The sequence below is a fragment of the Gigantopelta aegis genome, chromosome 7, assembly GCF_016097555.1.
Source record: "Gigantopelta aegis isolate Gae_Host chromosome 7, Gae_host_genome, whole genome shotgun sequence".
In the NCBI taxonomy this organism is placed as follows: Eukaryota; Metazoa; Mollusca; class Gastropoda; order Neomphalida; family Peltospiridae; genus Gigantopelta; species Gigantopelta aegis.
The window spans coordinates 8,174,325-8,186,262 of record NC_054705.1 but is presented as its reverse complement, the minus strand read 5'-3'; the positions used below and the strand labels follow the sequence as shown (position 1 = coordinate 8,186,262).

Here is an 11,938-nt window from a genome sequence, read left to right as displayed (position 1 = left end):
TAAACAAACTCATGACGCGATTACAGCCTGGGTGTAACATTATTAACCAGACACGTTTTTCTGTAGTGGGCGGTCCAATTAAACAAACTCATGACGCGATTACAGCCGGGCTGTAACAATATTAACCAGACACGTTTGTCTGTAGTGGACGATCCAATTAAACAAACTCATGACGCGATTACAGCCTGGGTGTAACATTATTAAAAGCAACACGTTTTTCTGTAGTTGGCGGTCCAATTAAACAAACTCATGACGCGATTACAGCCGGGCTGTAACAATATTAACCAGACACGTTTGTCTGTAGTGGACGATCCAATTAAACAAACTCATGACGCGATTACAGCCGGGGTGTAACATTATTAACCAGACACGTTTGTCTGTAGTGGACGATCCAATTAAACAAACTCATGACGCGATTACAGCCAGGGTGTAACATTATTAACCAGACACGTTTGTCTGTAGTGGACGATCCAATTAAACAAACTCATGACGCGATTACAGCCTGGGTGTAACATTATTAACCAGACACGTTTGTCTGTAGTGGACGATCCAATTAAACAAACTCATGACGCGATTACAGCCTGGGTGTAACATTATTAACCAGACACGTTTGTCTGTAGTGGACGATCCAATTAAACAAACTCATGACGCGATTACAATCGGGGTGTAACAATATAATACAGAATACAATATAAATTAAATTGTATAAAGATATCTGTGTAATTTGCTTATTTCTTTTGTTTTGTTTTGTTTTGTTGTTTGTTTTTGTTGTTTTATTTGTGTTTGTTTTGTTATTGTTGTTTTATTTGTTTCTGTTTTGTTATTGTTGTTTTATTTGTTTCTGTTTTGTTATTGTTGTTTGTTATTGTTGTTTTGCTTTTTCTCCGGGTTTTTTAAATAGGTTTTTTTTGGTATTTGTTTTTGTTTTGTTTTATTTCTTTTAGGGGGAGGCTATGGGTTTCGTTTTTGTTACTGTTGTTTGTTATGGCTATTTTTGTTTTGTCTTAAAATGAAGCATGTTCTCGATCGAAATTCCCTGTAGCTTCTATCCTGCCAGAGCGTACTAGACTTAGATCTTATCCAACGGCCACTCACGTAGTATTCTCTATTTGTTTTGAACTTTACTGGGATATATAAGCACGAAAACCTATGATATTATCTAGACAAACAAAACAATACAAAACCTCTGTCCGTCAAACTTGTTATACGATCCGTCAACGATGAACTCTTTTTCCTGCACGTAGACTTTTCCGACTTCTCGCTCGTACTCCATGCAGATAACCTTGCACCACGTGGACGTGTCTAATTCCTCCTTCCGTCCAATCACCGACCGCAGCACCCTCTGTGGTGAAAGTCAATACTACAGTTATAGTTCTTGCAAAACTGTGTAACAGTCTTGACACAGACTGATTTCAGTATGTTTGAGTTTTCTTTAACATCAAAAACCTGTATTTTGTATTGTGTGTTTGTATTACTATTAAGTGCCGTGTATAGCTCAGTATATTTGATGGAAAGCCACAAAGGAAAACATGACCAAATTTAATTCCCTACTAAGGTAGATACGCCTGTAAAGGTTACCGTTGTAGTGATTGCCGGTGGCGCAGTGGTTACGCCATCGGACTACAGGCTGGTAGGTACAGGGTTCGCAGCCCGGTACCAGCTCCAACCAAGGGCGTGTTTTAAGGGCTCAATGGGTAGGTGTAAGGCCACTACACACTCTTCTCTCTCACTAACCACTAACAACTAACAACTAACCCACTGTCCTGGACAGACAGCCCAGATAGCTGAGGTGTGTGCCCAGGGCAGCGTGCTTTAACCTTAATTGGATATAAGCACGAAAATAAGTGGAAATGATTGATATAGTTATCTTCCAGATAGTGTGGACGGGTCGTGGTTAACGTCCTGACACTCTGGATGAGGGTTTTGGTTGCAGACAATGGTTGCTGTTACTATTTAACTATTTGTGTTTCCTCATTTCTTGCCATCAGTATGTCATGGTGGTTTTTTAGGGTGGACTGCACGGTTATTGATATATGAAATGAACAGATTCAGTGTTAATATATTCAAGGGATTTCAACAAGTTTCCGACTAGCAGAGCAGCTTAGGGTACTAAAAGTACACATCAAATACACATTTTCCTATTCAGAATATCAGTTTCTGTATATTCAGTGTGTCTGTGGTTCTCTACTGATGTCTGTACCAGACCGGTTTCATTTTCTTTGTGATATATATTTATTGTAGTTATGAAATAGTTGGAAGGCTACTACAATCATTAGGACAACAACAAATATCATGGGTATACAGATACTGGTATTCTAAATACGGAAATATCTTTAACATGTAAGTGTAGTCGTCAAAACGGAGCTGTTAGTCGTAAACATGTTACAATGGTATCAAATTCAGGACAATCCCTTTAAATACAGACAGGCTTCAGCCCGTAGTGGTTGTCTGCTCATATTGACCATCACAACCACTCTTTATTGCCCTCTGATAGACGCTCGTACTTCAGTACTACCTAAAATCGCAATGTTCTACCTCTGTATCGCCCACGTTAAACATTTTACGAGAAGGCGTTCAGTACCAACTGTGAAGTGTCCAGAAACAGTGTTATACCTCTTGGAAGTCTTCTATGTCATCGGAATCATAGCTAGTTCTCCTGGAATACCTACTGGATTCAATGTGAGCGTCAACGGGGTTACCCCATCGATCGTATCTAAAGAAATAAATATAATAATACACAGAACATATTTCCAAACACGAATGAAGGATATGACATGGCTAGACTACTCTTTAGGGCTATTGCAACTGCTATTATTTGTGAATTACAGTAAGAAGACGTTTGCTGGTGAAACACAGTTTACTAAATGGTGAATTCATCATTTCCTTAAGTTAAAGCTGACACCATACTGCTTCAATCAAATATTATCTCCGCATACTAGCATAGCCGGGGTGGGTGGTGGTGGTCGGAGGAGGGGGTGGGCAGATAGATGGAGTCTATGGTCACACAATCACATCTCTGTTTCTCCCACCGCCATTCAGGTTTACCTATCGGCCACGGCTTGAAGACAGTGTCGGTCCAATGCAGGTCACCCCAATATGGGTGCCCTCAATATAAAGCCATGTCAATACCATACACCACTGGCGCTTCCTCGTTTTTGTGGAATACACAGAAAATGTGCAACGCAGACAAAAGGTAAGACCTCTAACAACACATTGAACCTAACAAGTCCCCCGTCCTGGATCGGAAATCTGGCACTGAATGAATAGGAGGAAGGAAGGAAATGTTTGATTTAACGACGCACTCAACACATTTTATTTACGGTTATATGGCGTCAGACATATGGTTAAGGACAACACAGATATTGAGAGAGAAAACCCGCTGTCGCCACTTCATGGGCTACGCTTTTCGATAAGGGGCCGTTCAAATATTATGTAACGCTATTTTTTGTCAAAATTAGACACCCCCCACCCCCTTGTAACATTTACCTCTAAAAACTTACATTTTGTATTGTTGTTATGGCATGGCATGTTTAAGAGAAAGCAAAATTGTGTTGCACACACCCCAACGCGTTACGTAATATTTGAATAGCCCCTAAGCAGCAAGGGAGCTTTTATATGCACCATCCCACAAACAGAGTAGCACATACCACAGCCTTTGATATACCAGCCGTGGTACACTGGATGGAACGAGAAATAGTCGAATGGGCAAACCTACGGGGATCGATCCCACACCGACCGCGCATCGAGCGAGCGCTCTACCACTGGGCTACGTCCCGCCCGGTACTGAATAGAAACACTTTTAGAGCCTAGACTGAAGATTCGAATGAAGTCTGAGACTTTAACGCCATAGCAACGCCATACATTTGAATCTAAGGTTCTAAAGTTTTATAAAGTTTGTTTTATTTAACGACACCACTAGATAATATTGACTGATTAATTAATCACCGGCTACTGGATGTCAAACATTTGGTCACTCGTAGTCATAAGAGGAAACACATTACATTTTTCATTAGCAGCAAGGGATCTTTTATATGCACTTTCCCAAAGACAGGAAAGCACATGACATAACCTTTGACAAGTTTTGGTGCACAGGTTGGAACGAGAAAAAGCCATTCAGATGAATGGATCAAACGAGATGATTCGATCCTGCGACTCGAGCACCTCAGGCAAGCATTCAACCGACTGGTGTAAATCCCGCCACTAAAGTTTTATAAGCTCGGGATCTGGGAAGTTTATATTTTATTGTAGATACCTTGGAGAATGCTGACTCCTTCTACTGCGGCGATGTTGATCATGCCCATGAATCTGAAAATATCAGTTTATAAACATGTAATAATATTTCATAATATTATAATATTAATAATATTATATTTTCTATAACAATATATAATAATAAAGCTTAATTATTCAGAATGAACTTCGACGCTAGTATTGTACGGATACATTATTTAAGTTGGATAATTACCTAATTTAGAATAGTCGCTTAATATAGGTCATTCATATATATATATATATATATATATATATATATATATATATATATATATATATATATATATATAGATAGATAGATAGATAGATAGATATACATATACGTACACATACACATACACATACACATACACATACACATACACACACACACACATGCACATACATATATATATATAAAGATATATTATGCGGGTGAACATGACATAACACCTCTTTAAAGTTGTAGTCACAGTCTAGATATCCCCGGTCCAAACACACACACACACACACACGCGCGCGCGCGCCCGCACGCACCCATCAACACATCCCGTATAATGTTTTGCACCCACTACTGCTACGTTCTTGAATTATACTATATATTCCAGGAACCGAACATACGGGTACTTCGGTCCCTGGCCGCCATTGTTTATCACGTGACGCGGTGAAGCTTTTCCTTAGTTACCTGCGTTTTGATAGTGAATTGTGGCAACTTTCGTCGATCATTTACAGCAGTTAACGGCCAAGATGCCTAAAAGATGTTGTGCAGTTGCTGCATAAATCATAACATGACGTTATAAAAAATATCGTTTTATAAATTTCGAAAAGAAGATATCAGACGACGCTTCTAGGTAAAAGCATTAAAACGTGACAAAACTGATGGAACGCCATTGCTCCCCACACAGAATGTGACTACGATAAGTTTAATATCGTTGCTTATCGACAGACAGACGTTAATAGCAACCAAAATGGTTAAATCATGTGCAATGATAAAAATTCCACATTATACTGTAAATAAAACACACAATTCCATCGACTCCCATGAAACAAAAGAAAAGGATGCATCCAGTTCTTGAATAAAGAGTACACTAATACTCCTTTTATCATACCATTTGTGTTGTCTTCTTGTTGATTGATTGGACAGTCTCTATACTGGTATTTATTTTGCCATACTTGGGTTACTACATCTTTTTGTAATGTTAAAATAAAAGTTTATAACGTTAAATTGCACACATATATACTAATTATGATAATTCTTGTTTAATTTTTGTTTTTTGCAAATGTGTCTGTAGTAGGCTTGCAGAACGAAAATTAGGTTGGTTTCTTCTAATATATATATATATATATATATATATATACTCTTCAAAAAAAGAAACGCAAAAGGGTACAAATGGGTTATAACTCCGATTTTATGTTTCCTACCGGTTCATGCTTTGTGAATATAAGGTCATTGCATGTCCCAAACAATGCCATCGGCCGACTAGACGCAGGCGAATCCAGAACGGCCGTTGCCAAGGCATTCCATGTGTCCCCAAGCACCATCTCCAGACTGTGGGACCGTTACCAGCAACATGGATCAACACGTGACCTCCCTAGATCTGGTCGACCACGTGTCACTACCCCCGGGCAGGACCGCTACATCCAGGTACGCCACCTTCGGGAACGATTGACTACTGCCACCTCCACAGCCGCAGCAATACCAGGTTTGCGCAGGATATCCGACCAGACCGTACGGAACCGCCTACGTGAGGTAGGAATTCGTGCCAGACGTCCAGTTCGAGGTGTCATCTTAACACCACAACACCGTCGTCTCCGACTGCAGTGACGAGTCCCGATTTCACTCCGACGTCATGATGGAAGATGTCGCGTGTATAGGCGTCGTGGTGAACGTTATGCGGCAAACTGCGTGCAGGAAGTGGACAGATTCGGCGGGGGTAGTGTCATGGTGTGGGCAGCCATCTCACACACTGGCAGAACTGACCTGGTCCACGTGCAGGGCAACCTGAATGCACAGGGCTACATTGACCAGATCCTCCGGCCACACATCGTCCAGTTATGGCTAACGCCAACGCAGTGTTCCAACATGCCAGGCCTCACACAGCACGTCTCACAACGGCTTTCCTACAGAACAACAACATTAATGTCCTTCCTTGGCCATCGATATCACCGGATTTGAACCCAATTGAGCATCTATGGGACGAGTTGGACCGACGCCTCCGACAGCGACAACCACAGCCAGGCCTCACACAGCACGTCTCACAACGGCTTTCCTACAGAACAACAACATTAATGTCCTTCCTTGGCCATCGATATCACCGGATTTGAACCCAATTGAGCATCTATGGGACGAGTTGGACCGACGCCTCCGACAGCGACAACCACAGCCCCAAACCCTGCCCGAGCTGGCAGCAGCCTTGCAGGCCGAGTGGGCCACCATCCCCCGGGACGTCATCCGTACTCTGGTTGCTTCAATGGGCAGGCGGTGCCAGGCAGTTGTCAACACACGCGGAGGCCACACCCGGTATTGACTCCAGATGACCTTGACCTTGGTGGTGTGTCCTATCACTTACTCACAATGGACTAGAGTGAATTGTGAACAATCCTGCAACATTTGGTAATTATCGGACTCACCATTCAATAATTAAATCAATTCTCCAAATGTTACGACAATGTGGTTTTGCGTTTCTTCTTTTGAAGAGTATATATATATATATATATATACATGCTCACACATTGTGGATCAATGTAATTTGGAGGGGGTTACATATTTGTAGATTTTGCTTCTGTTCAAGTTAAAGGGTATCTACATATAGTTTCATGGTATTCAACAGTTGTTCAGATTACAGTGTGTGTGTGTGTGTGTGTGTGTGTGTGTGTGTGTGTGTGTGTGTGTGTGTGTGTACAATCTGTTTCAGCAATTATCTGCAAGAAAATGAATGGTCAACTGCCATATCTGATATTTGTTTTCTTTTCTGAAAACAATCTTTGACAATGGAGAATAATGTAGCATTTAACCATCTCATTCATACATTTTCCTTGAATATGCTGCATAAGTGCATCTACACAAGATATCATTTAACCCGGTTGAAAACAACTTAGGTTGAATATGTGTAGTCTAGCAGAAGGCATATTGATATAGATCAGGGTATTAACAATCACGATATTTGTCTCCATCTCCTATCTCCAGATGTATATTATTAAACATCAGTTTTGTACGTTTTACACTTAAATTACAATAACAATTCCAATACAGCACAAGACTGAACAAGCAAATGTTTGCAATATCTACTGTGACTAAGATATAAAACAACACCAATATATATGTTAACAATTATTTACAAATGTAAGTTATTGTGTTTTATTTTTAATAAATATACCATGTTAAACCCAATTATTAAAACATTTGTATGTTAGTTCGATGAGGTAGCACTATGTTTTAGTAGGTTGTAGACCTTGACATGAAAATAACTTATGGGGAGTGATTAATTGCTCCCCTAACATAGATTATGGGAGGGCAATTTAAAATATTACCATATTGATACTACCGTGGTATATAAATTCACATGTCAAAGGGAGTTATATACTAGTCTCCTTGAACTAATCTCAGGGTAGTGATGGGCAGTTAGAGAGAGATATAGCTCCCCTCAGACGACACGGTCTGAGGTGGGCTATATACTAGTCTCCTTGAACTAATCTCAGGTGAGTGATGGGTAGCTAGAGAGAGATATAACTCCCCTCAGATGACAAGGTCTGAGGTGGGCTATATACTAGTCTCCTTGAACTAACCTCAGGTGAGTGATGGGTAGTTAGAGAGAGATATATAGCTCCCCTCAGATGACAAGGTCTGAGGTGGGCTATATACTAGTATCCTTGAACTAATCTCAGGGGAATGATGGGTAGTTAGAGAGAGATATAGCTCCCCTCAGATGACAAGGTCTGAGGTGGGCTATATACTAGTCTCCTTGAACAAATCTCAGGGGAGTGATGGGTAGCTAGAGAGAGATATAGCTCCCCTCAGATGACAAGGTCTGAGGTGGGCTATATACTAGTCTCCTTGACTAATCTCAGGGGAGTGATGGGTAGTTAGAGAGAGATATAGCTCCCCTCAGATGACAAGGTCTGAGGTGGGCTATATACTAGTCTCCTTGAACTAATCTCAGGGAAGTGATGGGTAGCTAGAGAGAGATATAGCTCCCCTCAGATGACAAGGTCTGAGGTGGGCTATATACTAGTCTCCTTGAACTAATCTCAGGGTAGTGATGGGTAGTTAGAGAGAGATATATAGCTGCCCTCAGATGACAAGGTCTGAGGTGGGCTATATACTAGTCTCCCTGAACTAATCTCAGGGGAGTGATGGGTAGTTAGAGAGATATAGCTCCCCTCAGATGACAAGGTCTGAGGTGGGCTATATACTAGTCTCCCTGAACTAATCTCAGGGGAGTGATGGGTAGTTAGAGAGATATAGCTCCCCTCAGATGACAAGGTCTGAGGTGGGCTATATACTAGTCTCCTTGAACTAATCTCAGGGGAGTGATGGGTAGTTAGAGAGACTGCTCAGGAGAGAGATATAGCTCCCCTCAGATGACAAGGTCTGAGGTGGGCTATATACTAGTCTCCTTGAACTAATCTCAGGGGAGTGATGGGTAGTTAGAGAGAGAGATATAGCTCCCCTCAGATGACAAGGTCTGAGGTGGGCTATATACTGGTCTCCTTGAACTAATCTCAGGGTAGTGATGGGTAGTTAGAGAGAGAGATATAGCTCCCCTCAGATGACAAGGTCTGAGGTGGGCTATATACTAGTCTCCTTGAACTAATCTCAGGGGAGTGATGGGTAGTTAGCGAGAGATATAACTCCCCTCAGATGACAAGGTCTGAGGTGGGCTATATGTTATTGTTGCTATTTTCGTTTCGCCTGCATTCAACCGGTAAAGAAGGGCAACATCATAAGGTAATTTTGCAATATGTGAAAACAAAATCATTTCATTATTTCAAGAAAGTGTATTTGTTTTTAAGAATAAAAAAATATATTCAGTGGAACATTTTCAGTTTAGTATTGTAAAGAAATATTTTAAACTATATAATAAGAATGATAACAATAATACTGTAATTTAAAGTTGTCAAATAACAACGTTGCCATTATTTAAGTATTACATATTATTTGGACATAAAATAATTATGATAAATCATACAAATAATTATCTTAAATCATGCATACAAATTTATTATTGATATAAAGTATATATTTTCTAGTCCACATCATAATAATTATTATAATATTAATAATTATCTTACCATTTCAAAATTGTCGAAATTTATAATTAATATTACCTGAAATATTGCATCAAAAATTATATTCTACCCAACCTGCCTCAAGTCAGGTCCACTCGACATACAAGCTATGCGAAAACGCATCGGTATTAAATATAGATTATACTAATTCAGATTCTCATTGTTCGTTTCTCTTATATAACAACCCAAGCTGTTATAATACTCATAAGACAACTATGTGTTAAGTAAATAAAGTAAATGACAATATGCAAGACTTGCAAGAAGTTAATATGATAATTTATGGTATGTAAAACAGTAATCAAACAAGCTTTCCTTCATCCTCAAAGAACCGGATGCTCGGTAACTAGGCCGTGTGAAGTCACGTTGGTTCCGAGTATTTTAATAAATACTATAGCTAGCATTTTTTGTTTCTGTTGATGTCGTTATTTTTATTTATCGAAATATTAACGTATCAGTCGTACTTCCTGCGATCGTGACCAACAGAATGTAATAAATAAAGAAATAAACAAACAAACAAACAAACAAACAAACAAACTGTTTATCGCAGATAGTCATGTATCTGTCGTAATTCCTGCGATCGTGACCAATAGAATGTAATAAATAAATAAATAGATAAATACATAAACTAGTGGTTGTTGTTGTTGTTGTTTAGTAGGTCACTCACGTATCTGTCGTATTTTCTGCGGTCATGATCTCGCTGTTCCCGCTGCGCGTAGAAAGCTCGGCCGCCATTTTGAAAGATGTCGTCTGCCAGCTGACTGAGTTGGAGCGCATGCGTGTCCTGTGTCTGCGCAAGGCGGCCGAACCAGCGTCTGACGAGGAAGCCACGAGCGACACTCTGAACAACGACCACGTGTCTCACCTCCTGATCCAGCAGCGAGTCCAGGGTTGAGTCACCCCACAGTGGCAGAAACACCTGGGGCGAAAAGTATATGAATACATGTTGTTTTCTATTCTATGGTCGAAATGTATACGAATGTGTTTTGTTTGTTTTTGGGTTTTTGTTGTTGTTGGATTGCAGATTATTTTACACACATGTTCCACACACACACACACATATAGAGATAGACACTAACGTCCAAAAGAAAGAGAGAGAGAGATCAAAGAGAGAGAGAGAGAGAGAGAGAGAGAGAGAGAGAGAGAGAGAGAACCAATTTAGAAACCACCCTACAAACACTGTGCATGTATAAGGAAATGCATTGTGATGTTTAGATGTTGAACCTCGTGATACTTTCATAACCTACCATACCGTTTGTTGGTTTTTACACAACGCAATTTCAGGCCTTGTAAAGTTTCTTGTGGACGTCCACGAGCGTAGGAAGGTGTCAAAAACAGGGGTGGGGGACACACACTTACACACACAGACACACACACACATGCACGCACATATACATACAACCACAACACACACACACACACACACACACACACACACACACACGTATATACATATACACACACACACACACATACACACAGAAATACAACAAACACACACAAACAAACGCACACACACCCTCAATAATGCGTGCCCTCAATCCAGCTGCTGTTTACACACTGTTGGCCATTCTCCTGGTGTACAATAATGATAAAGTATAGTGAATCACCTTTGTGCCAACCCCCATCTTCCTGTCGACTTTCTCTAAGAATCTTAGACACGCGCCTTCCAGTGGCTATTCAGACGTTGCGGGAAAGCCGTCTGTACGAAACGATCTTAGCGCTAAGATCACCCTAAGTGCACGATTAACACATTCATTTAAGGTGATCTTACCTACGCTACAATCGCGGGGCCCTGGTGTACAATAATGAGTAAAGTATAGTGAATCACCTTGGTGCGGCCAACCTCCCATCCTTCCTGTCGACTTTTCTCTGAAATCTCACAGTACATTTCAACACTGAAATGAAGTACAGTATATCTGTACACTAAAATGAATGACAGTACATTTCAATATTGAAATGAAGTACAGTATATCTGTACACTAAAATGAAGTACAGTACATTTCAACAATGAAATGAAGTACAGTATATATGTACACTAAAATGAAGTACAGTATATATGTACACTAAAATAAAGTACAGTACATTTCAACATTGAAATGAAGTACATTATATCTGTACACTAAAACGAAGTACAGTACATTTCAATATTAAAATGAAGTACAGTATATATGTACACTAAAACGAAGTACAGTACATTTCAATATTGAAATGAAGTACAGTATATCTGTACACAAAAAGAAGTACAGTACATTTCAATATTGAAATGAAGTACAGTATATCTGTACACTAAAACGAAGTACAGTACATTTCAACATTGAAATGAAGTACAGTATATCTGTACACTAAAACGAATTACAGTACATTTCAACATTGAAATGAAGTACAGTATATCTGTACA

General features: G+C 39.9%; 1 protein-coding gene across 1 annotated transcript in view; it reads right to left on the bottom strand.

Annotated features, from left to right (window-relative positions):
• LOC121377852 overlaps positions 1-11,428 on the bottom strand; it is a 30,535-nt gene extending 19,107 nt beyond the window's left edge. The window contains exons 1-5 of the mRNA XM_041505950.1: positions 11,369-11,428; positions 10,205-10,456; positions 4,253-4,305; positions 2,614-2,713; positions 1,185-1,342 (exon numbers count right to left, since the gene is read on the bottom strand). Coding sequence (XP_041361884.1) covers positions 1,185-1,342; positions 2,614-2,713; positions 4,253-4,305; positions 10,205-10,456; positions 11,369-11,428 — 623 coding nt within the window. The remainder of the gene's footprint in view (positions 1-1,184; positions 1,343-2,613; positions 2,714-4,252; positions 4,306-10,204; positions 10,457-11,368) is intronic.
• Positions 11,429-11,938: the final 510 nt, after the last annotated feature.